We start from the raw sequence: 24,688 nt of genomic DNA on the forward strand, positions 1-24,688 counted from the left end.
CTGGAGCTGGGCAAGGGCTTCAGTGCAATGTCCCTACATACCAACAGAGGCAGCCGGGCAAGCAAAGACACAGATCTGTCTTCAGGGTAGAAGCCACCACCACAGTTAATACAAGCTCGGCCAGTGGAGATGACTCTCTTGGAGGTGTGATGCCACAAGCCTCGCCGTGGGCATGGAGACACAGCAGCTGTGTGTGCAAAGGCCATGCTGGGCAGCACTGTGCTCTCCAGGGAGCCAGGTGGGGGGCACGATGGGCTGATGTGGCCTGGGTCGAGGCACTATGTGGGGGAGCCTGGCCAGAGGCAGGACACGCCTGGGCTGCTAGAATGCCTGGTGCAGCCTCTTCTTCTCCACCTGGCGTGAGCTCTGCGGGGACAGAGTGGGGACATTGTGGGCAGCACACGTCCACCCACCCCACCACAGTCCACCTTTGTCCCATGGGCAGGTTGGAGGGGTCTTTCTGCCTGGCCCCTATGGCCAGGGGACCGCACAGCCCCCTCTTTCCAGCATCACAGGTGCCAGGGAAATATTAGGACTGGCAGGACAGGAGGGTGCCAGCACCCAGAGCAGCTCTGGGCTGTGAGCAGCACTGCCATGAGGGCCTGGCAAGAGGGGTTACCTGTGTGATCTCTATACTGTTGGCAGCAGACATCAGCCAGGAGACAGGTCCCTTTGGTCCCACCTCAACAGGACAGAGTCCAGGGGAACCATTGGGAGAGGGCAGAGAGGTTGTGCGGGAACCTGAGGCAGGGTCATTGTCCTCCACGAACAGCGGAGGGGACAGCCCAATCTGGAAGAGCAGAAGAGGGGCAGCTGTACAGCTCCTGGCCCTCCACAGCAAGCCAGGTCCCTTGGGGACCGCATTGTTCAGTCCTGGAGACAAGGCACCTGTCCCATCATCCAGTCTTGCAGCACCCTGGGGCTCCCCAGCCAGGGCAGGACCACGCTTGGTCCCCGAAACCTACCGACTGGTAGAACTGATCACCAGCAGGGTCGATAACCATCAGTGTCACCTGGTCATCATGAGCACGGATCCTGAGCACTGTCTGCTGGTGGTCCAGCCCCTCGATGCTCTCACCGTTCACAGCCAGGAGACGGTCCCCTTCCTTCATCCCCGCCTGCTCGGCTGGCAGCCCGGCATCCACGTCCCACAGGAACTGGCCTGCCGCAGCGGGACAGAGGGGAGGTGGGGAGATGCTCACAGGGGCATTCGCCAGAGGGGACCTGGCACTGCTGGCCCCTGTGTGCAGGTAGGAGCAGGGTTCCGCCATGGGCACAGGGCTTGCGGCTATTCCCAACCCTCAGACAAGCCTTGCTGGGGTACAGACTGCCCCCTCAGTCCCCTTACCTGTGGTCCCCGAGCTGCAGTCATCCTCTTTGAGCAGAAACCCGTAGCCAGCTGGACCCTTCACCATGTGCAGCTCCCGCACCTTGAAGGGAAGCCAGGAGGTGTCTGCCAAGGTAGCTGTGACCCTCAGGCCATGCAGGCGGTAAAACTCCTCCACAGCGCTGGATGCCACCAACAGTGTCACCTTGCTGCCGCTCTGCTTTAGCTGGATAGAACGTGCAGGGCATTCAGTGACGTTGCCGGCCCTGGTCTCCCACCCACATGTGCCAGGACCACACACCTTTCGAGCAAGCTGTGTGTGTGAGTAGTTCTTCACGCTGGCCCCGTTCAGCTCCAGGAGCCAGGAGCCGGGTGGCACTCCTGCTCTGGCTGCTGGCCCGTCCTGCTGCACCGACAGCTGGAAGGTGCCCCTCACACCTGCAGGGTGGAGAAGCAGCAGTCTGGGGAGAGCATGGTGCTGTGTCGGGGAAGCTCACAGCACCAGCATTCCACTGCCTGCTTTACCTTCTGGACTTGACACACTGAGGCCAAAACCGCTTTTGTCCCGCACGATGTGGCAGAGGCGTGGGCGGACATCGGTTGGCAGCATCTGGGACAGGTCCCTGCCCAGGGCTTTGGCTGCTTCATAGGATTTGCTGTCCAGCACTGCCAGCAGGACCTGGTTCCCACTGGCCTTGATCTTCCGCACCACCTGGAAGGACCCAGGCTGTGACCCCCCAGGCAGGGAGCCCCTCCAGCCACAGCCTGTGGGATCAAAGCCCCGAGGGCAGCAGGGTCTCACACTCTCTGTGCCCCCAGCTGGGGGGGACCTGGGCATTCCCACAGCCTCAGGGTGCTCTCAGCTTACCTTGTGGTGCTCCATGTCGTCCACAAAGTGGCCATTGACCTGGAGGAGCCGGTCTCCATCCTGCAGCCCCCTTCGCTGAGCCAGCCCCCCCAGTTCGACCTGCCGGACAATGTGGCCCTCGCAGCCCAGTTCCTTGTGGAGGCAGAAGCCGAAGGTCTCTGTGCTGTCCTTGCTCAGGAGGTAGAAGCGGGGCTCCCACACACCCTCGCCATCTGCATGGGGCACAGCCCATGAGTAAGTTCCGGCAGGGATCCTAACGTGGGTTCTCTGCCCCATCCTGGGCTGTGATCTCCCCATGTCCTCTGCCTTACATGTTCACCTCCTCGCCATGAGAGAGCCCAGGACCCCAGTGATGCCCCGCTGTTAGAACCCCATGCTGACACAGGGACACCCTGGGGTGATGTGGGTATTTACCCGTGTCCTCAGACAGTGACAAGGCAGGGTTGTCTATCCCATCTTTGGGGTTAAATTCAAATTTTCTGAAATGATAAAGGGCAGGAGAGAGCACATTAGTGCAGCAGCGTGGCTTTCCTCCCACCCTCCCCAGCCCTGCTGTGAGAAGCCCAGCCAGGGCCACAGCTCCAGTGTCTCCTCTTCCCTGGGGAAAGCCAGGAGGAGATCTCTCCCTTGAACTGTCCCCACGTCTGTCCTGAGCTGACAGCTCAGGGAACACCTTCCTGCAGCACACGGCTGGGACTGACAGCCGCAACCCGCACCATCTCAGCTGAGCATGTACCCCAGCACAGCCCCGTGTTGGGGCCACGAGCCCCCGGCCAGGGGGAGCTCAGCACTTACATGATGGACTTCTTGTCACCCTCGAGCCCTGCAGAGTGAGAGGAGAGGTCAGTGCGGGCGTTGGCAGGCTGGGAGCAGACCCGATGCTCTCAAGCGCTCGGGGCTTGGCCATTCGCAGGCTGAGCGTGCCACGCAGGTGAAATGGCTTTGCCAAGTCCATGCAGCTCCCCTGGCCCCTCTGTCCCCCAGCTACACCCCATGGCCAGGCACAGCTCAGAGCTTGGTCCTGATACCTGTGTCCTCTTGCATTTCAAAGCAGCAGGACACCCGCTGCTTGGATCCAACAAGCACCCACTGCCCAGCCCAGTGGGGTCCTGTAGCACCAAGGGCAAAGTAGGGCCAGGCAGTGGTATGCACATGAAGGTTAGTCCTGGGGCTTTTGAGTGAGGGATAAGAAGGCTCACCAGGGCCCCAGAAAGTTTGCTGGAGTCAGGAGATGGGGGCAGAGCCTTCCCCTGCTCACCTCCCCACAAAACCCCTCCCCACCTCTTCAAGCACAAGGACCCCCAAAACCAAGGAGAAGGAATTCCTGCCAAGCACCCCCACAATGTCCATCTGCATTTTCCTGGGTGCCTCTAGCTCCTTTCTGTGGCCTGCGATTGGACATTGCCTTGCTCTGTGCAGAAGCAGGTCCTGGACCATGCATGTGGGGAGGGGTCTCCACAGGAGGAAGCCCCACTGCCCTGGCACATACCTTTTGTTTGCTTCATGGCTCCAGGGAGTGCGAGAGGGAGCAAGGTACAGGGTGAAGTGGCAGGGAAGCCAGTGTCCCCGCCTCTTCCAAGACGCCCCAGGTTTAATGGTTAAACAGCCCCAATGTCTCCCCTGCCCTCCCAGCTCCGGGACACTGCCAGCCCTTGCCCAGCAGAGCTGGGAGCAGGGACCGGCACCCTGGGACACCCAGCCTGGGAACAGATTCTGGTGTCCCAGCTTTCAGCTGCCCCTAAGGGCAGCCCATGGTGGGGAAGACTGGTTCGGCATGGGCTGGAGCAAAAGCGGGCTGCCTCGTGCTAGCCCTGTGAGATGGGGAAGGGCCAGAGTCCTCCACTCTGCTGGAAGGACGGCTGCACCAGGTGCCTCCACATTCCTCCCCCGAGGACAGACCCACAGAGGAGATCGCGTCTTGGCACTCGTGTGCTTCCGTGGAAACAAAGTGGTGCACTTTAATGCTACAAAAGGTTTCACAAGCAAGTCTGAGTCCTGCCCCTCTGCTACTGCTGTGGTTCGTGGCTGGGCTAGTATGGCCAGTGTGCAGGGGTTGGGTCTCTTCAAACCCAGAAGAACAAGTCCCATTTGCTCCTTGCATGGTCTCTGTACAGTTGTCCCACACTTCAGCCTTGCCTGCAGAGGAGGGCTGAGCCCCACATACTCAGCACCTTTGTCCACTTTGGTAGCACTGAATCGTTAGACAACTCCAGGCAGATAAGGGCACAGGGGATGTGCTGCTGGGACACACTCTATTGTTTTTGCCCCAGCAGCTCTGCTCCCTCCCTGGCCAGGTGCATGGACAGCAGGTTAGAGGGTCCCATGCTGCAGTTTCCCTAGCATCTTCTTGACCTCACTCTCGACTCGCAGGAATTTGGCTTTCCTCCAGGGGTTGGCAGTCTGTCTCCGGCTGCTCTCCAGGTCCTGCAGGATGAGGGCAAGGTGCTGCTGAACCCGCTCACGATCCCAGAAAGGCAGGTTCTTCTGCACCACGTTCAGGATGTTGGACCAGTAGTCGGAGACATCGGTGCCTGCTGTAAGGAAGACCAGCGCTCTGACGCCATCCCGGTCCATGCGCAGGCTGTGAAGCGCCCGCTTGCCATCCTCACTGATGTCGTTGAAGTACAAACTGCAGAAAAGGAACAGGAGACATTGTGAAGGCTGGGGACAGGATGCAGAGGCAGAGAGGGACTTCTCACTCACTGCCATGGGAGGGACACCTGCTCAGAGGCATCGCCTGCAAGAGGGAAGAGATGGGGCAGAGTGAACTCACTGCACTTTGTCCAGCGTTGCGTGCTTTTTGGCCACCTCCACCACATGCAGGGCAGCTGTGTCCGTCAGGGAGTTGTAGCCCAGGTTGAGTTCCTGGAGGTGCTGGTTCTTGGCCAGGTGCTGAGCAATGACTTCAGCACCCCGGTCCCCCAGCGCGGTGTGCAGCAGGGACAAATGAGTCAGCGAGCGGTTGCCTGCCAGAGCCTCAGCCAGGTATTGTGCCCCCTGCTCGCCCACGGGGTTATTTGCCAACCTGTGGACACAGGAGTTTAGGACGATGCCAAGGCTGGACAGGGGGGCCGGCGCACATGGTAGGCAGCAGAGGCAGTTTAATGCAAGGACAGAGGCAGTACTCACCGCAGGCTGCTCACCACACACTTGTCATGCAGAAGCAGGTCACGGATTTCCTTGCAGGCGTCAGGGCCCAGGCTGTTGAGCTGCAAACTGATGCAGAGTGAGACATGGGGGTGGCAGGACTGAAATGGCTTTACCTGTGGGGCTGGCAACCCTGCCTTCTCCATTTTTCCTGGTCCTCACTATCACCATCTTCCCCGGGTTCCCCAGATAAGGCCACGCAACGCTTCCTCTCCAAAAGGAAGCACAGTGAAACTGCACCAGAGCTTGGGTAGCATCAGCCAGCAGAGCCATCACCAGGGAGGGAAAGGAGGCGCAGGGACCACAGTGGGTGGGTGAAGGTCTAAGGAGGAGGGATCAGGAGCCCACCAAGCCCTCCTGAGCATCTGGATGAAAGAAATGGTGCACAGCCCTGCTGCACAGTGAATCCAGCTCTGCTGAGCAGGCTCGCCACCCCCTGGGCAACAGGAACATTGCAGTTCCACAAATGGACTGGAGTGGAACCCAGCCCTTTGCACAGTCCAGACTCCCACCCTTGGGCTGCATATCTCCTACACAGAGTTAGTAGCAGCAGAGACAGCTACAGGGCGATGCTGAGTGCCAAGCAATGGGAGAACCTGAGTCTGCTGGGGTGACGGCAGCCCAGCCGGTGGCACCAGATGCAGAGAGCTGCCCAAAGAGTCCTATGGGAGGGTGTGTTGGGAATGCAAATCCCAGCATGCAGTGCCCTAGCAGGGCTGCTTGAGGAATTTCGCATGTTGGAAGCTGTAGTCCCCTAGGTCTGCACTGAAGATAAGCAAGGGCATGTATGCCATTCCTTTCCTTTGCCACACTCGGGCTCCTAGTGTCTCCCTGTAATGGGCAGAAGTGAGAGAAATACCGATTTTTGAGCTCTGCGCAGAGGCAGAAGAAGGTGGTACTCACTGCAGCGCTTTGCATCGCAGCAAGACAGGGAAGAGGATCCTCAAGCTGCTCGTGTCAAGGTTGCAGGAGGTCAGGTTGAGCTCCTCCACCTCGTGGCATGTTGTGCCCATGACAGATGCCAGGACAGAGCACTTGAGAGGGGTCATCTTGACAGACGAGAGGTTGACAGTCCGGAGGGAGCGGACGGCCTCAGCTGTGAAACGCTCGTTCTGGAATTCATGCAGGAAGAAGAGGTAGTCCATCAGCTCGGAGGGGGGCAGCCCCTTGCGGCTCTTCCTGATGACTGTCTTCTTCATGGCCTTGGCAATCTCAAAGGCTGCCAGGTTCTTGATGGAGCATCCCAGCTGCTCCAGGATGGCGCGGTTACGGCGGGACAGTATCCCACCCATGAAGATGGGGAAGAGCTCAAAGACCTCATCATCAGGGGCCTCATCAGGGTGGCGCATGGGGCCCTCCACGCCCAGGATGCTGAAATTTATCTGGTCCAAGACATCATCATTGTAGTAGTCCTCCTCTTTGAACATCTCCTCTGCCATGGTGTGGGCAATAGCATCGCGGTCCCTACCGCTGAGCCGGGAAAAGTAGCGAGGGAAGATTTTGAGCAGGTTGAGGAGCACTGGCAGGAAGCGCAAGGGCAGGACCTTGGAGATGATACTCAGAATGACAGCAACATCTTCACTCACCTTCCCAATGACCTCTGACAGCTCTTTGCCCACTCTCTGTGCCAGGGTCTTCTTCTCACCCAGCACCACATACAGGGCTGCCAGGTACTCCTGCATAGCAGGGATGGTGAAGACGAAGGTGTGCTCTTTCCCTGGCTGCACACATGGAGTGAGGAAGAAGCGGAAGACATCACTGCGGAAGACCTCCAGGAGGTTGAGCTCGCTTTCAGTCTTCATCTTCACCTCAAAGCACTTCTGCAGGTCGTCCTCTGAGAAGCAGGTCTTGCGGGACATCACCCCTTCGTAGGCCAGCTTGCCCACTGTCTTGGCCACATACTTCATCATGGAGATGTTGGTGGGGTCAGTGCTGTCCAGCACCTCCCCGCTGAAGTTGAGCCTCAGGAAGCTGGTGTAGATGCCGGTCAGGGTCTGGCTGGGAGGCACCGTCCTGGTGAAGTAGAGGAAGTGCAATGTGGTGCACACCAGCCAGCAGTAAGAAGGCAAGAAGCAGGCAGCTGCTATTTGGTTGTGGCGCTCCAAGTTCCTCGACAACATCTCCACCAAGTTTTCCTGTTCACTTGAGCTCCTACGCACACTGTTCTCCCCACCGCAGCCAGGCTGGCTGAGACGCATCTGGAAGTACAGCTTCTGTAGGTTGGTGTCAGAAAAGCCACAGATCTCGGCGTAGCGGCCCACATACTTGCCAGGGATCCGGCGCACTGCTGATGGGCGTGTGGTGACAATGATGCTGGCCTGGAAGCAGAGAGCTGGGTGAGTTTGGAGTTGCTCCCTCTGTGGCTTTGCGCTAAGTTCAGCAGGGTCCCAAGCACATAACCCACGTACAGGTGCACAAGGATCCTACCACCCAGAGGATGGGGTTCAAGAAGCTGCTGCCCAAAGGCTGTTGATTCAAATCTGGCCCAAGCAGAGAGGACGGAAGAGCTGTCCCCATCTCCTACTAGACACATATCAAGTCTGGAAGATCACAGCCTAGCAGACTGTTGTCTTTGCCTTACCAGGATTCCCAAAGACACCACAGAGACAAACCAGTAACACTGACATGAGGCCACCTTGGTGAGTCCCTCCAGAAGCGGAGACTGCCTGTTCACTCATGGCCAAACTGGACCACAAGCAATTAGCACAATGGCCATGCCTGCGTTGCCCCAGGGCTCACCCCCAGCCTTTCTCCAGCATGAAGGAGCTGGAGGGAGACACTGACCTCTGGCAGGAGGTATTTTCGCATCAGGTTGACCACGATGGCAGAGGGAGGCACTGGCTCATTGGGGTCACAGCACAGCTCCGTACCAGCCAGACGGAAGTCCAAGTTGAGGCGCTCCAGGCCATTGAGGATGAAAAGCACCTTCAGATTGGAAGCGCCCAGCATCGGTACCACATCCCGGAGGTGCTGGTACTTCTTAGTTATGAGGCGCCGCAGGGAGATGGGGGCATGACTATGGGACAGATCCTCGCAGGAGAAGGGTATCACCAGCTCAAAGCTGGGCAGGCGACCGTGGCACCAGTCCACCACCATCTTCTTGATGAGAGTGCTCTTCCCTGTACCCACAGTGCCATATAGCACCACGTTCTTCACTTGCCGTCCACAGGCATCTACATCAAAAAGGTTCTGGAGGCTGATAACCTGCCTGCGGGGCTGCTGGAGCTGATTGTGGATGGTCAGGTCAGGTGAGGGCTTCAGGATATCCTCCAGGGAGCTCTCCCGGATCACTGGGTCCACGTGGACGGCGCCCAGTGAGAAGGAAGGGCCGAACTGCCTCTCTTCATTGGGCTGGTGGCTGAACCACGCAGACAGGGTCTTCTGGTGTTTCTTGATGGCGTCTGGGAAGCAGAAGGTGATGGAAAAGACCTCACTGGCAGGGACTGTGGATGTTGCATGCCCCAAGCCACTGCAGTGAGGTGGCTGCAGAGAGCAGGACAGAGTGTAGTCCTTGCTAACCCTTACGCTGCCCAGGACAGCAGCTGCCCTCAGCCCGCCATGTAGGACCCTCCATCCGCTTCAGCACAGGGCTGTAAGCTTACCAGAAGAGGCCACGTTCCTGAGCTGGGACAAGCCATGGCGAGAGGATCTGGGCTGGACAGAGTGTTCCTGGGACCCCCCATGGAAGCGAACACAGCCCCTGCAAGAGGAGGAAGAGCGTCACAAGGAGGACAGGGGCAGCAGCTCCAAGCGCTGCCTGGGGCAGGGTGGGCAGATCACAAGTGAGTGCCATGGGAAGCGCCGAGTAGAGCCAGCTCACCCCTTCCTTCCCCACAGCAAGGGAGGGCGCAGGGCTGGGGCAAGGGCAACGACCGAGAACCGAAGGGAGGTCAGCAAGCCATGCACCGTGCATCCCCAGCAAGCCCGTGGTGAAGCAGAGATGTTGGGCTGAATTCAGAGTAGGCAGAGAGCTGGGTCTGGGTTGTTTTCTACGTGGAGGCAAAGCAGTGTCTCTGCCCACAGAGCCCTGATGGTCCCAAGGCAGTCAGCTCAGCTGCCCAGGTCCCATGGCAAACAGCCACAGGGCAGAATGGACCAGGCCCCATCCGTATGGCACTGTACCTGGGGAGGGAGATGCTGCTTGTGCAAAGGATCTTCCTGAGGAAGTAGCTGCCTGCAGTACCTGGCAAGAAGAAGAATTCCTATGGTCAGGGATGGCCTTCTCCAGCCCAGCAGAGCGATCACCACCAAGCTCACTGGCTTCACATCTTGCAGAGGGGACCCACAGACTACACAGGCTCCACTGTGCAACTCAGGAGGGATGCGCACCAGGGACAAGGCAGATTCAGAGTTACAATCCCACAGGCACAGAGCCCAGCTCACCCGTCACTGAAGCAGCACACAGATACACACTCCGGCTCCCCCTGCTCCCTGGCAGGGATCGGTGCAGCTGCGTCCAGCTGCCCCAGGGCAGGCAGCTCTGACATTGCATGGCCCATGACATCCTTTGCCTGAAAGAGAGGGGACAGCCCTAAGGCAGATTGGGTGCCTGGACCTGCTGGTTCCATGCTCCAGCCTAGCTTTGCAGCCTTAGGCTGTACCTACCCCAGCCCAGGGATGCCTAGATCAGGAATGACCCAGTCCCACATGTGACCCCACAAAGCCACCGGCCATGGGAAGCAGCGGTGCTCTGGCTGGCAGGGTGGCCGGAGCAGAGCACATCCCACCTCAGACTCCACATCCAGCACCCTTCACAGACCTACCTGGCCGCTGCCGGGAGGTTGTGGCCAAGAGGGCAGCAGAGCAGAGCCCCAAGGGGGTACTGACCCTCCTAGGCACGCCTGCCTGCCCCCCAAAACCGCCCCTCCAAACCACCTCCCAGTGCCTCGGTTGGGATCAGCCACCTCATTCACTGGGGGCACAAGGGCCAGGGGATGGTCTCCTTTGTTAGAAGCTGAAACTCACTAGCCTAGACTCGGCTGTAACAGTACAGCTATGACAACTGTGATAACCAAGATAGCAGAGGTGGACAAGAGGTTCAGCAGCTCTGGGGTGCTCGGGCAGCTGTCCCACATGGGCTCGGCTCTGCGGGATGGAGCAGGACGGGGTCTGCAGCTCCGATCCCCAGGGATGTAGCCCAGCAGAGTGCTGCCCAGCCTTACCTGCACCGATACGGTCCAGTCTGGTAGAACTGGCTGTGCCGGAGATGATTCATCCTCCCATCCCAGCTCAGCAGGACGATCCTTTGGGAGCACGGGTTGGGCTCACCGCCCCCAACATCCTGAGAAACTGAGGCACAGAAGCAGCAGGGTATAAGCAATCCCCAGCATCTAGGAAGGGACAGCATGCAAATCTCTCTGCGCTTGGCCTCCCCCAGCAGAGTACAAGCAGGGCAATGGCTTGCTCACACCTCCCGCAGCCCGGGCTTTTTGCAGTCCCTCATCGTGTTATCCAGATGGAGAAACTAAGGCAGAGGAGTGGAGGACAGTGGAGCTGACCTTGAACCTGGGTGTCCTGGCCTCGAGGCCTTCGGAGCAAGCGAACCTCGATGTGTCCCATGCCCAGGTCACAGCACCCTCTGCACCCAGGGCATGTTGCCAAGCAGAGGGCCCTGCGCTGACGCCTGCTGGGGTCCCCCTTCAGGGACCCCTGCTGCACGACTGGCCCACACACCCTCACTCTCTGGTTACTGCCTCCGCCTCCCAGCTTCCCCAGCTTCCCAGTCCATGTCCGAAGGGACAGGGACAGCACCGTGCCTGAGGCACCGGCGGTGTGGGCACCTGGAGCACAGGGCAATGGGGAGGCTGGCGCCGAGCAAGGCGAGAGCAGCGGCTGTGCCGAAAGCGGTGGGGTTACCTCCAGCAGGACTCCTTGCCGGGAAGGATGAGCCCACGTCTCCCTGTGCTTGCGCTGCCAGGTGCTGAGCCTGCGCAGGAGAGCTCGGTGGTGCTCAGCCGCCTGCTTCCATCCCTGTCACAGGTAGAGGCTCCTCTCCGGAGGCGGCTGTTTTGCAGCCGTAACTTCCTGCAACGCCATCCTGTCCCATCACACCCTGCGCACAGCAGCCGCAATCTCCGCCAAGCTGGGTGGGGAGAACAGCCACGGCCCCTCTTTGGGGACTCACCGGAGGCGCTGGCAGGCACGACACCAAGGAAAAACACCCCCAAACATAGGGACACATACAGTATGGGGAGGGTCTTGGGGGTCTTACCAGCAGTGCTGCAAGGGGACGTTTCCTCCAGACACATCTGGTGGTTCTGCATCCCCAGCTGCTGCCCGGCTGTGCAACAAGAGCCCGCGCAGACAAGGACTGCAGAGCACGATGCAGGGAGCAGGACAAGGGCAGACCCACCGGGAAAAGAGCCTGGAGGAAGCCGTGCTGGCCGGGCAGCCCAGCACCGCCTGGCTGTGTAACACTCACATGGCCATGCACACACACACATATATATACCTACCCTCTCGCAGCTTGCAGATCTGCTCTGGCAATGCAATTAGACGGTGCTGAAACCAGAGCCAGTGGTATCTGTGTGGCTGCATGGACTCTGCTCAGTCCCTGGGGGCTGTCCTGGAAAGTGCCAGCCCACCCCAGCCAGTGCTGAGCCAGGGCTGCTAGGGCACAGGGTAATCCCAGAGACCACACTTGCACCCCAAAGACCTGCACAGAACCCACAGGGGCATGCATGTCCCTGCACGCATTTCAACACACTCAGCACCTGTCCCCTGTAATATGTGTAGCCACCTGCCCATGTGCTGCCCCCCAACACCCGCTTTCACACCCTGAGGCAGGGATGCCTGTCGGTGTACTCAGAAATGCACATGTCCTGTTGCATGCGTGCTCTTTGGCTGCTCATGGAGGGGAGGCATCCAGGCAGTACACTATAAATATAAGTTTTATTGATGTGTGAAATCCAACGAGTACAGTTGGCATCTCAGAAAGACTGAAATAAGCTGCAACATTTCTGCCTGCTCAACAGCTTCTGGGGGTCTCCAGACACCGGCGAACACCAGCAGCAAGCTGGGAGCTGGCACCCTGTCCCTGCAGGGCACTTACCTGCATGTGCAGCACAGCCCTGAGAGCCATCAGGACCCTGCCAGCAACGCTGTTGTCCTCCCAGAGCCCAGGGGCTTCCCCTCCACTCTGCCTGGCTCCCACCAGGCTGCAGCTGTGGGCAGCAGCGCCCTGGCTCACCTTCCCCAGCAAGGCAGAAGGACCCAGGCACATGCTACCCACGCATGGCTACCACGGCAGAGCTGCGGCTGTGCGAGCAAACTCCCTCGGCCTTTGAGCTGTTATCCGCATCTTATTTTGGCAAATGTCCCAGGAAAAAGGCAGCTCGCCTCCAGTCATGTGGGAGCACGGGTTTCAACAGCTGCGCCTCTCTACATGGTCCACCCCTGTCCCATGTCACACACGGAACCCGTTGTACAACCTCCTCTGAACATGTGGAGAAGGCGAAGGCTCGAAAACCACAAGGTCCAGCATGGCAGGGATGCATGAAGAGATCCCAGGCAGCTGCAGGCTGCCCGCGGCACAAGGAACTGCCATGGCAAAGGGACGGGACAAATGGTGTCCACACACAGTGAGAATGAAACACTGGTTTATTGCCTGATTTGAGGGAGGGGTGAAACCCTGGGAGAAGCCACATCCCCTGTTTGCACTAGCTCAGTCTCCCCTCCAAGCAAACCCTAGCACCAGCTGGGTGATGATATATTTGCGCTTCTCATGTGTGTGACAAAGGTGGCCTGGACATGCGTGGAGGTGAGAGCCCATACCCCTGCTTGCCTACCTGCATTCACAGCACGCGCGGGGGAGAGGCAGTACCTGATGCAACCATGCCTGTGGGCTGAAGGAGCCAGGCTAAGGGGCTGAAGAAGTTTCAAATGGGTTGAGGTTCAACCAGTGCTCCCAGGGAGCTGGAGCCACAGCCTCAACCACATCACCATCCATTCAAAGTGCATTGCAAAGGAAGGCAGGGGGCAGGAGGGGAGAGGAGGTGTGGGGGAAGAAGCCTGCTCTCCTCCATCACGCTCCTCACGATTATCCCGACGCGTTCCCTGGTGGGATTCCTGTAGCCAGAAGCACCCGCAGCCCTGCTCCCCTGCTCCGATAAAGTGCATCCTCACTGCTGCGTGCCAGCACAGCACATGGGTGCTGCCCACCCATTCAGAACAAGCCAAGACCCAGCCTGAGCACCCCTGGCCCCACACCACAATACAACCAGTGTTATTGCCAAGTGGTCCTGCCACAGCCCAGCTTGGTGCCCATCTTCTCTGAGGGACACAGCCATCCTCCATCTCCAGAGCCTGTCCCGGTCCTCTGCCCCGCAGTGGCCACGTACCTGGTCAGCTGGGACGCTGCAACCCATGCGCTCACTGGCACAGGAGGCACAGGCTGTGCTGAACTGCCCTGGAGATCCTGGAGGCGCTGCCACCTGCCCTGTCCCAGACAGGCTGGTCTGAGCAGCCACCTGCAAAGCTACCTGCCCCAGCAGTCTCCCTCTGGCCACACTGAGCTCGGGCAGCCTGTCCCGTGGTATTTCTCTGTGCCCCTGCGGCTGCAAGTTGGCAGCGTCATGCCCAGGAGACTGCAGCCCCCCAAGCTGGCCCAGCTCCATTGCGGACCACGGCGCAGATCTGTCAGTGAAGGAAGATCCGTGAGCAGAGGGGAATTTTGTATGGGACAGCAGTAAGTCAGACAAGAGCCCCTGAGGAAAACCCCAGTGCTCAGCATGTCCTGCTCCCAGACCCTCTGTACAGGAGACCCCCATGGCTACAAGCTCCTCTCAGCAATGCTGCCCAGGCAGGTGAAAAAACAACCTTGCTGAATGCCCAGCATCAGTGCCACAATACATTTGCCATCCATGTGCAGGCCAGCCAGACCCTGCTGTGTGGAACAGTCCTAACACAAGCCAGTAAAAGCAAAGAGGAGTCTCCCAAGGGTTTTGCTGACATCTGGCATTTGCCCTGCAACCCCCTGCTGCTCAGAGCCTGCCAGCAGCAGCGTCTCACAGACTGCACTTGAACCATGGTCGCCCAATGCAAAATACCGCTCCAAGATTTCAGCTGCTTTCCAGTTCTGGCGCTGCTGGGACCCCCTTCTGCACAGCGTTACCCTGGGAGGTTTGCAAGGCCTGGGGCTGGAATCCCCTCCTTGCACCAATGGTGCTGAGCGAGGCTCATCCTCGCTGTTCTGCTGAGACAGCCACACAGTTGTGCCAGGGGGAGAGGAGTGAGGAGGGACATGGTGCAAGGGAAGGGCTCAGGGCCAGCTCTTCTCCTGCAGTAGAAGGTCCGGTGATGGTACGACTGAGCCTGGCCCTGCTTTTCAGCCACCTGGTACTGGCCTAAATCCTCCCCAGTCTGTGCAGCACTTAGAGGGACCAGTCACTTCTCTCCACATTTGTTGATTTTATCCTCTTGGCTCAGAACCCAAAGACAATAGGGACTGAATGTGAGACTTGCTAAGGTCTGAGAATACTGTCCCATTCCCATAGACCCTGACACATCCCAGGTTTGAAGATCCCATCTCTGAGGATGGCATCTAAGCAGAAGTCTGAGACAAAGCTCCAAGTCCTTCTCTGCCTGCTGGCTCCATTTCCACTCCATGCAGAGTGGGAAGCACTGGGGATCATTAAAAAAATAAAATAAATTAAAAAAAAAAAAGGGGGGGGATTTACGCAGCAAGAAAAATGGGATGAAGCAATTTCTGTGGCTACAGAGACAGGAAACACTAAAGCCTTGTGCAACTTGACCTACTGCATCTTTGGGCTCTTCTTAGCACTGACACACATGCTGCCGGCCAGGGCGAGCCACGGGCTATGTGCTGCGCTGCTGATCCGAGCTGTGCAGATGTCTCCTCCGCTTCAGCCCCAGGCTCAGGCAGCCCGGGGTGATGCTCAGAGCAGCCGGCTCCTCTCGGTCTTGCTGTCAGACAGCCACCTCCACGGGACTGTCCCTGGGGTCCCAATGCGTTTGGTAGAGAAGGTCAGTGCCAGGCAGGGGTGACAAGAAGGGACCTGAGCTCCGTGGGGCTCAGCAGTCCTGGGGAGGGGATGGCACATGCCAGGGCTGTACAAAACTTTTGCAATGAAGAGTGTGTGGAAAGGTTAAAACAGTTCCGAGACGTCTCAAAACCTTTCTCGACTGAGCCAGACATGACTGGCACCTACCGATGCGTCCACCATTGTCCGTGACCTGCTGGGAGCACTGTGTCCCTCTGCAGAATGTCTCTCACAACAGGCCAGGCCCGGGAACAGCACCGGGGGGTCCCATGGCTCCTTTATCTCTCTGACTTGACTTTGTACCTGAGGACCAGGTAAGCCAGGAGCCGCAGGATGATGAAGAAGATGCCCAGGATGAGGAAGTCCAGGTAGAGCTTAGCCTCTTCCACATCCAGCTCCTGCAGGATCTTGATGGGTTTTTGGAAGGGGCAAAAGTCCTCGAGGCACTCCAGATCCTCGCGCTCCATAGCATAAATGGTAAGAATGACACCCTCAAAGCCGTACCTAGGGCAGAGCACACCATGAGAGTCACAGTGTGCCCCAGGTAGCCCCATCCTCTCCCCAGCCCATGGGAGCCCAGGACAGAGAGCTTCTGGAGTCCCACCTGACATAGGAGACGTAGGAGCTCCACTGCAGGTAGGTGGGGATGGTCTTGAAGCTGACGAAGAAGCCCGAGAAGAGCAGGACAGGGATGGCAGTGACGGGTCCCACAAAGGTGGCCACCTGGGGAGCAGAGGCCATTAGGTGTCACATCACTGTCCCCAGGCACTCACACACCTGCCTATGGGCAACACTTCCCTCTACCCCTCTTTGTCATGGGATCCTCTGCAACTCTTCCCCCATCTCCACGTAACAGGTAAAGTTGGGGGCCCATCTGACCTGTGGGGAAGTGGAAGCAGCTCCAATGAGGAGGCCGAGGGACTGGGCCACCAGGGCCGTAGCAGTGGCCAGGGCGGAGAAGAGGAGGAATCGTGTGGCTTCGGGCGGCTGGCCTGTCATCCAGTACACGATGCTGCAGTATGCGATGGGGCAGATCACCTGGAGAGGAGCAAACAAAGTGACCGCTCTGCTGGACCCACGGCCATCCCTCACCCCACAGACCTTCCCTGGGGGGTGGAGGGTTGCAGGGACCCCTCAAAGGCCAGCCTGGGTGATTGGGGCAGCTGAGCAATTGGCTGTGCCAAGGAAGGCACATCAACATCAGGGCCACACTTTAGTCCAGCTGAAAGCTCACCTGGAAGGGCACATCTGCCATGGTCTTTGCCAGATAATAGGCTTTCAGGCTGTACCAGTAGTTCAAGTGCTCTCGCAGAAACACAGACATCTCCTGGGGGACTGCGTGGAGACAAGAAATGAGCAGCCAGCAGTGCCCTGGCCTGGGCTGCTCCAGCCCACACTCCCACTGGTCTCAGCACGGGCAGCGATGCTGCCCTGGCACAGAACACCAGCCTCCTGCCTGCACCATGAGCAGCTGCTCACAGCGTCACCAAGGGGAAAACTCGGTGACCTATGTGGGAACTTCCTGCATGGAAAAGTCAGCTTGGCTGGGGGCTTTCAGGCAAACTTTTTGAGGAAGTGGAAGAGGGGTGAAGCAGCTGAAAATGCAGCTTTACAGACATTTCCTCAGCAGTATGTTATAGCCAAACATTAAACAAAGGGTAACACTGCAATACAGCCATAGAGAAGTTTCCCCCCTCTTCTTTGTTAGAAGTTTTTTCTCTCCTTATTTCCCTCTTTTTGTCCAATTCATCTGGCCCCAGCCTACACCACCCCACACATCTGGAGCAACCCCGCTGCCCCAAGGGTTGGGAGCAGCGAATGGGTGCTGGGGAAGGAGCTCCTTACAGGTGAGGATGGTGGGCATCAGCGCAGCAAACATGAGGAAGAGCATGGAGAAGAAGAGAAAGCCCGTGTTGTTGAAGACTTTGCCCGCGTCATTGCCAATGTGCAAGTAGAGCAGCCCGATCAGCACTCCGATGCAGATGTGGGACATGAACCGCAGGTGGGTCAGTACCTGCAGGCAGAGAGGGTACAGGGGCTCAGCGAGGCAGGGCTGCACCCCATGAGCACCCCAGGGGAGCAAAGGACAGCCTGCATGCCCCTAAGGGTGAGCCCCACGCCAGCCTCAATTCAACTCCTGTCTCTGCCTGTTCCCAGTGACCAAGAGGCCCCACCCTCAGTGCTGGCCCAGCCACCCCCATCCTCACCGTGTCCCTTAGGATGCAGATAAAGGTTCTCTTGAAGAGGATGCAGAACTGGGTTGAAGTGCTGGTGGCAAACGTGTGGCTCTCAATGTGGTCCACATCCTGCAAGACCATGGGCATGGGTCAAGTTCACAACAGGGGCTCCCGACTAGGACGGCACCCAAATGCTCCCAGGGTGCCCCTTGTGAGCACCTCTGGTGAGAACTGGCACTGCCAGCCACAAGCACATAGCTGTCACTCAAGGCAGGTGGAGGGCGAATGAACACCTCCATACTCCTCACCGTGTCCAAGAGACTCTAGGCATCACAGGGTATCTGTGCGCTGCAAGACAGGGAGGACTGAGGTGTCCCTGGATGGGCACCCTATTACCTGCCACTCCCTGTCACCACCAAAGGCTCTTCTCATCTGCACTCACCGTCACACAGTGTGCCGGGCATGATGGATCTGCCTTGTCAGGGCTGCTCTTCTTCTCAGCCATGGTGCACATGCCATTCTGGACAGCGCGGAACAGGACAGGGTTGAGGTCTCCGTACTCTCCTGACGCCACCTCGATAACTGTGGAGGAGGACAGGACCCCTGAGAGGCACTGAGCCAGCCCTTGCCATCACTCTGCTTGGCCAAGACCACTGTGGAGCAGAGGGGTGGGAGCCCAGCACGACCGCCACCCCATGATACCCCAACCTAACGGGAAGGGCAGCTCTGCTCCCTGGGAAGCCCACGGGAACATCATGCAGCCCCTATGGCTTGGGCACTGGGATTGGACCCTGTCACCCTCTGCTCCCCACCATGGCCCCAGCTGCGGCAGGGCCACTCACTGAAGTCGGCAGGGTTGTGGTATGTCGGGCAGTGGAGGCCAAGACCCTTCAGGTAGGGGATGAGGTTGGTCACGATGCCTTTGAAGATGCACTGGCCCTGGCTCAGGATGTACAGCTGCAAGGAAAAGCCAGAAGATGGCAGGTGCAGAGCAGCCAGGGGTATTGTCACCTGCTCCTCCCCACCTCCCCATCCTAGGGTGACAAAAGGCAGCCTTGCCAGACGCCAGCCATAGGGGCTGTGTGCCACACTAGCCCCAGGCCAAATGCCTGCAGCCCATCCCTCCCGTGGCCTTTCTCCTGGGTCTTGGGGCCAGAAGAACCCCACACCACTGAAAAATCCTGTGTCCTAGCTCAGGCCAAACCTTATCAAACATCTCAAAGAGCTTGGCGCTGGGCTGGTGGATGGTGCAGATGATGGTGCGCCCACCCTGAGCCAAGGACCGCATCAGGGAAACCACTTGGAAGCAGGAGGCACTGTCCAGACCGCTGTGATCATGCAGGATGGAGTGGAGGAGAAAGAGAAAGCAGAGAGAGAAGTGGAGAGTTAGGAGGAGAAGAAGTGCATCTTAAAGATGCCCCCGCTTGCCTCCCCTTGTGGGCACCCTCCTCCTGGGTCAATGGAGAAGAGCATCCCTTTGCAGCCCCAGCTCTCTTGGAGCCCTGGTGGGCACAGTCACATCCCACCCTCAGGTCTCGCAGCCCTCCAGAGGGTGCCAGAAACCCTGGTGCCCCCCAGCTGGGCAGGCAGTGCTGAGGAGCCCCAGCCCCTGCGTCCTCACCTTGTGGGCTCATCGAAGAACATGACCGGAGGGTTGTTCACCAGCTCCAGGGCGATCGCCAGGCGCTTGCGCTGGCCCCCCGACAGCGAGATAGTGCGGGTGTAGGAGCACTCCAGCAGCCCCAGGGCCGTCAGGATCTCGTTCACCTGTGAGACAGCTTCATTCACCATGGGCTCCCATGGACCCTCATCCCATTCCTGCCACCTCCCTTCAGACCTCCATCACTGGGAGCGCCCTGCTACCCCCTGGTCCCCTCAGGACCCTCCCTTCCCTATTATCTCTGCCTTGGGGAGAGATTATGGGGCCTGGGCCCATTCTCCTCTGCACTTACCAGCTCTTTCTTCACCTCCTGCTTCTCACTCAGCTTCAGGTTAGCAGAGACCTGCAGGAAAAGTATGGGCAGGGAGACACAACTCTTTGGTGTAGGGAACAGAACTGGCTGCACTGTGGCTCCATCACTGACCAGCCAAGGGCTGTGCATGGTGGCTCAGGATGAAGGGAGCGAAAACAGCAGGATTTTGTACCCACGTCCCAGAGCCCTTGGAAATGGCTGATGTCGGTGTGGGCTCAGTGCCTGAGGCCACAGGATGCCCCAAAGAGCACAGCAGGCTGCCTGACTCCCTCATCACTCACCATCATAGCCTCCAGCACAGTGAGGTGTGGCAGGAGCATGTCGTCCTGCATGATGTAGCAGGACATCTTGCGGAAGGTACGCAGGTCCCGTGGCCGGCCATTCACCAGGATCTGGCCCTTCATGCCAGTCTCCCTGCAGGAAAGAGGCGTGGGGAATGCAGCACAAGGCACTGAGCCTGCACCTCCAGACCCGCTGGCTTTCCTCCAGTCTCACCTGTAGCCAGCCAGGATGTTCATGAGCGTAGACTTCCCAGCACCTGAGGGCCCCATGATCCCAATGAGCTCCCGCTGGCAGAACTTCCCTGACAGGCATTTAAGAAGAGTCTTGTAGCCTGGAGGGAGAGAGCAGCACAGGTTTGACTTTCCGCAGTGCTACAGGGACTGCGATGCCAGCCCAGCACCCGGGGGACCCCAGGATGTCCGTGCATCATGTCAAGGGCTGCATGTGCCTGCAAACAGTCTCCATCAGCGGCCCCTGGGCTATAGCCACAGCAGCTGTCATCTCCAGCATGATCCCTCATCCCGGTCCTTGGCTGGCCCCACCTATTTCCAGTGCCAAAGAGACACACGTCCCAGATCACAGCAAAGACCAAGGAAATCCCTGGGTCAGGGCACATAGCTGCTGAGAAAGATTACCGGGATGTGACATTGGTCCTGGGCACGTTGTCAGATCCCAGTCCCTAGGGCCGGTGGACAAGGGCAGCAAGAAGCAAGGCAGCATGGGGCAGGCAGAGTCCCCAAGCCCACCGGATGCTCAGCTGTTGCCTTCATTGGCATTCAGGCTGTGACATCCAGCAGCAGCCACTGCTAATCAGACGTAGAATTATCTCTGCTTTAGATGCAGCTGATTAGCATTTTATGGCAGAAGGAAAATTATGTGTTGGGAGTAGGGAACAGGTACAGCCTCAGGCTCTCAGAAGCTGCCCCCAAAACACAGCCATGGCAGGACAGCAATGGCAAACAGGGTACTTGGACCATGCTGAACCACAGACCTGAGCATCTGCCTGCTGGAAATATGTCCCCCCTAGCCCACCCGTGCCAGCAGCTGTTGCTGGGCGAGGGCAACACATCCACCCCTTGCCCTCAGGCTGGGGCAAGCCCCCAGGCCAGCCCAGCTCACAGAACTCCCACCGCACTAGGGGTGCAGCTCCTCTGACCTGCCCATCCCCAGAACAGGGGATCCAGCACTGCAAGCTCCCAGTTCCTCCTCCGCATCCCTCAGGGTCAGGCACCCAGGCACGGGCGCCACCGGCAGAGGGGCAGCAAGGGCTGGAAGGGGAGGGCAGGGGGCTGTGCGTGACGGCAGCAGAGCGAGCATGCCCGGCAGCGCCCCCAGCACACGCACCCAGCACCGCGCACGCACCCAGCACCGCGCATGCTGCTCACGTCGGCGCCACTGCAGCTTGCGCAGCGGTTACTCGCGTTCATTGACTGCCAGTAACCTCCTGCTTCAGCAGAGCAGGGCAGCCTGGCCGGATCCTGGGGGCTGTAGCCAAAGGCAGCAGGAGCTCCCCGCCAGCTCCTCCACCTGTGCCTGGTCTAGGGGAGAGGAGCCTCCCTCCCACTCCCACCCTGGAACCCCAGCACCCCTCAGCATGCTCCTCTTGGGTCCAGCTACCCAAGCCTTTCCCCCTCCCTCCAGGGCACTGGCCCACCAGCAAGCAGCTGGTTCCCAGGACTACTGGGTGCTACAGTACTCTGTGCCCTGGGGAACCCATGGTTGTGCCATGGCTCCTCCTGGGATGCTTCCTCAGCATCCCATGCAAACAGGCAGACCTCACCTAGGGGGATGTCAAGGCTGGTCCCGCTGTCTTTCAGTGCCTCAGCTTCCCTAGCTGCAGGGCCTGGTTGGGGCAGGGTCAGAGGCCTCATCCAGCACTCCTGACTGGCAGGGCATTCCACTGAGCAAGCCCTGTGCCCTTGTTGTGCTCACTCCAGGCCCCCACTCATCCCTGCCTGCCTTCAGCTTCTGCAGATCAGCTCCCTCTCCATCTCATAGGGCTGCCTGATTGGCATCCCATTAACTGAGAGCGCTAATTAAAGCAGACTACCACCCACCAGCTGCCATCTTCCTCCCTTTTCCCCTCCCTGAGCTCTCGGCCAGAGTCACACACAGGAAAGGGGACCATGGCCTCAGCTGCACAGGGAGAGGTTAGAGAGGAAATCCCCTGCAAACCACACATATTCTCCTTGCCAAGCTCTGAGCTGGGGCACCCTTTGGAGTCTCCTGCTTTTGGCACATCACACACAGCCATCATACCCCAAACAACAACACTGGGGAAACTCATCCATCCCAGCTGTCCCATCATCCCCATGCAGCTCTGGCCAGGTGGGGACCTGGCTGAGATCAAGGTATGCAGAACAGGAGAAGGGTGAGATAGCCCTGCAGGTCCCCTCCCCTTCCCTTCCCCAGCCAGCAGCTCCTACCTCTCTTCCTCCACCAGGAGCCTTCACGCACAGAGTAGGACAGGTCAATGAACTCAATGTTGACAGCCGAGCGCTTCGGGAGGTGGGAAAACCTCTGAGCCTCTGTGATGTGGTTCTCCACCTTCTTCAAGTGGGTGGTGAGGAGTGGGGCATCTGGGGGGCTGGCATGGCACACCGTGTCCTCCAGGGCAATGGAGACACAAGCGGGATCCATACTCTTCTCGGCCATCCTGCTGATCTGTGGAAAACGCACGTGAATTGACTCCAGTGGGCCCCTCTCTCAGGGTCGGAGAGCGCAGGGGCCAGGGTCCAGCCACAGCAAGTCCTCTCGCACCCTTTCCTTCTGGCTCCAGGCTTCACTGCCCTCCTCTGCCCTGTGATACGCTGCCCAGCTGTGGTCTGGCAGTCACATCTGGATGGACAGATGGACCCGGCCAGGGCAGCCAAGCCTGCACCAAGGGGCTCACAGCAAGGAGCAGCTGATCAGCTCCACAGTCGATAATTCAGGCACCTCCCCTGCTGGGTCCAGCTCTGGCTGCAGAGCCGGCAGGCTTTTCATCTCCCCTGGCCCTGCTGCTGCTGCTGGGACGCCTGCCCTGCTCCTGTCTACTGTGGTGGGTGTAGGATGGGAGGTGGAATGCTTGGCATACCCAGGGTTTGCAGGACACAGGTATGGGGTCCCAAGCAAGCAGACGGTTCCAGCCAGTTTCTTGGACAAAGCGTGCCGTGCATCACCCAGGCTCCCGGGGCAGAGCAGCCCTGGTTAGCTTAGACACTCACCTGGTCGCCAGGGTCTCCATGGGCCTGCTGGGACAGACTGAATAGAACACAGAGGGGGCACTGCTAGTGCTGATTGTTCTCTGCCTCATTTGGCTCTTTTCACCTTCCTGGCTCTTACCAGTACAGTCTCTGAGACCAGGCCAGTACTGAACTGGGGCCATTACATGATGCTAATACACACACCTTCCCAAACGCACTCCTGCTAGGCACTATCTTCTGCCTGCAGTCCTCCCCACAGCTGGCTGCAGCACAGTCAAGCTCCTTGCATCTCCACTTGGCTTGAGGACTCTCTGCAGTGCTAGGGGGGGATGCTAACCCCAGGTCCCACCGCAGCACCAAAGACTGGGAGGGGGTTGGGGATCCCCACAGCACCAGCAAAAGGAACCTAAGCAGTGCCTGAGCAGGCTGGGCCCAGCACGCACCTCACCTCCGGGACTGGGGTCCTAATGCTTTGCTAACCTACATTTTGCTGAGGCACAGGCTGCAGGCAGCTCCTCGCTACAGCTGCAATGCACACACACGCAATTCCCCGAAAGGGGAAGCCGACCTCGCGAGGAGCTGCACCGAGATCTTCCCAGCCCTCTCCCCGTTGCAGACAGATCCCTTTCACGGCTGGAAGAAGGCCAGCCCCAGCCCTTGGGAAGGGGAGGTGGGAAGGAGGGCTGCGGGATCCCAGCGCTCAGATCCCCCATCTCCGCAGCCGCGAGGTCTGGGGCGCGCTCGGCGCGGGGGTTCCGCCGAGGCACGCAGCCCCAGGGTGCGGGAACGGGGGTTCGGGGGGAGGCAGCAGGCACAAAGCGCCCTCGGGCTCACCTTGACTCCTTCGGCTGGGCGTTACAAGGAGCGCTAAATCCCGCAAGCCGCTCTCCCCGGCTTAGCCCGTCCCCGATGCGAAGGGTGGGGAAGGCAGCTTTGTCGAGGATGTTCTTCCTTCATCCTGGCTCCCCGCCGGCCCCCTCCCTCCCTGCCTTCATCCCCGGCCGCCGCGGACGCCCCCAGCCTCGCACCGCTCCTTCTTGGCAGGGGAAGGGGCGCCCGCAGGCTCACCCGCCGGCTCACCTGGCAGGCTGCGGGCGCGGCGGCTCCTCTCCCCGCCGGCAGCGACCGTGCCCCGCAGCCACCCTGCGCCCAGCGCCCGGCCGTGCCTCCGCCGCAGCGCCCTCCGCCTCCCTCCTCCGCAGACAAAGGGGCGATGCCCACGGCGGGGGCTGGGGGACGGCGCCCGGAGCCTCGGCCGGGCAGGGAGTGGCTCGGTGGCGGCCGGTCGGTCCTCAGCGGCGGGAGCCAGGCTGGGCGATGCCCCCGAGGGTCCCCAGGCGGGGTCTACTCCCCATCCCTCCGCAGGGCTGGGCTGGACAGCGCGCTGGGCTGGGCTGGGCAGGCAGCGCGGGGTTCTGTGCCCCCAGCCCAGCAGCGACTAGCAGCCCCCCGAGCCCGGCTGCCCGGCGGTGGCCGTCTCCGCCAGCTTTGTCCCTGCTGCTGCTGCTGCTTGTCAGGGCGGCAGGATGGGCTGCCCAGGCAGGCAGCACTGCCAGGCAGCGAAAAATCCTCTTAAAGGGACCGGCCCTATTTCCTCTCCCTGCAAACCAGAAGGCCCTGAGCATCCCCACCCTACAAACCTGGTGTTCGCCAGCCCTGTGTCTGCAGCCCCCCAGTACCCCTTCCCAGTGCCTGCTCCTGTACACATACGGGGCAGAGCCCACTGCA

The 24,688-nt window shown here is 59.5% G+C and overlaps 3 protein-coding genes across 4 annotated transcripts; all 3 read right to left on the reverse strand.

The window, feature by feature from the left end:
- Positions 1-321: 321 nt before the first annotated feature.
- Positions 322-3,700, reverse strand: NHERF4 (NHERF family PDZ scaffold protein 4; the record flags this gene model as incomplete). The annotated part of the gene is made up of 10 exons (XM_082070404.1): positions 322-366; positions 620-790; positions 966-1,162; positions 1,349-1,553; positions 1,629-1,765; positions 1,853-2,039; positions 2,196-2,407; positions 2,610-2,674; positions 2,991-3,018; positions 3,685-3,700. The coding sequence occupies 10 exons, from the start codon at positions 3,698-3,700 to the stop codon at positions 322-324; spliced, it is 1,263 nt and encodes a 420-aa protein (XP_081926530.1).
- Positions 3,701-4,128: 428 nt separating this feature from the next.
- NLRX1 (NLR family member X1) lies at positions 4,129-11,366 on the reverse strand. 2 transcript variants are annotated; one of them, XM_082070230.1, is made up of 10 exons: positions 11,199-11,366; positions 10,505-10,631; positions 9,726-9,853; positions 9,465-9,525; positions 8,945-9,042; positions 8,127-8,743; positions 6,246-7,660; positions 5,325-5,411; positions 4,969-5,220; positions 4,129-4,824 (listed from the first exon to the last, which is right to left on the reverse strand). In XM_082070230.1, the coding sequence occupies exons 2-10, from the start codon at positions 10,555-10,557 to the stop codon at positions 4,506-4,508; spliced, it is 3,030 nt and encodes a 1,009-aa protein (XP_081926356.1). In that variant the 5' UTR covers positions 10,558-10,631; positions 11,199-11,366; the 3' UTR covers positions 4,129-4,505. The 2 variants fall into 2 exon arrangements, with proteins under 2 accessions (XP_081926356.1, XP_081926357.1); XM_082070231.1 differs by lacking the exon at positions 11,199-11,366 and having other exon boundaries at positions 9,726-9,873; positions 10,505-10,591.
- Positions 11,367-15,621: 4,255 nt separating this feature from the next.
- ABCG4 (ATP binding cassette subfamily G member 4) lies at positions 15,622-24,102 on the reverse strand (the record flags this gene model as incomplete). Its single annotated transcript, XM_082070288.1, has 15 exons — positions 24,041-24,102; positions 22,202-22,439; positions 19,989-20,106; positions 19,775-19,907; positions 19,473-19,523; positions 19,142-19,287; positions 18,725-18,848; positions 18,363-18,477; positions 17,963-18,102; positions 17,551-17,649; positions 17,189-17,357; positions 16,578-16,678; positions 16,223-16,381; positions 15,948-16,066; positions 15,622-15,847 (listed from the first exon to the last, which is right to left on the reverse strand). The coding sequence occupies exons 2-15, from the start codon at positions 22,428-22,430 to the stop codon at positions 15,622-15,624; spliced, it is 1,929 nt and encodes a 642-aa protein (XP_081926414.1). The 5' UTR covers positions 22,431-22,439; positions 24,041-24,102.
- Positions 24,103-24,688: the final 586 nt, after the last annotated feature.

This window comes from Streptopelia decaocto, assembly GCF_964273445.1.
Source record: "Streptopelia decaocto genome assembly, chromosome: 21".
Taxonomy (NCBI): Eukaryota; Metazoa; Chordata; class Aves; order Columbiformes; family Columbidae; genus Streptopelia; species Streptopelia decaocto.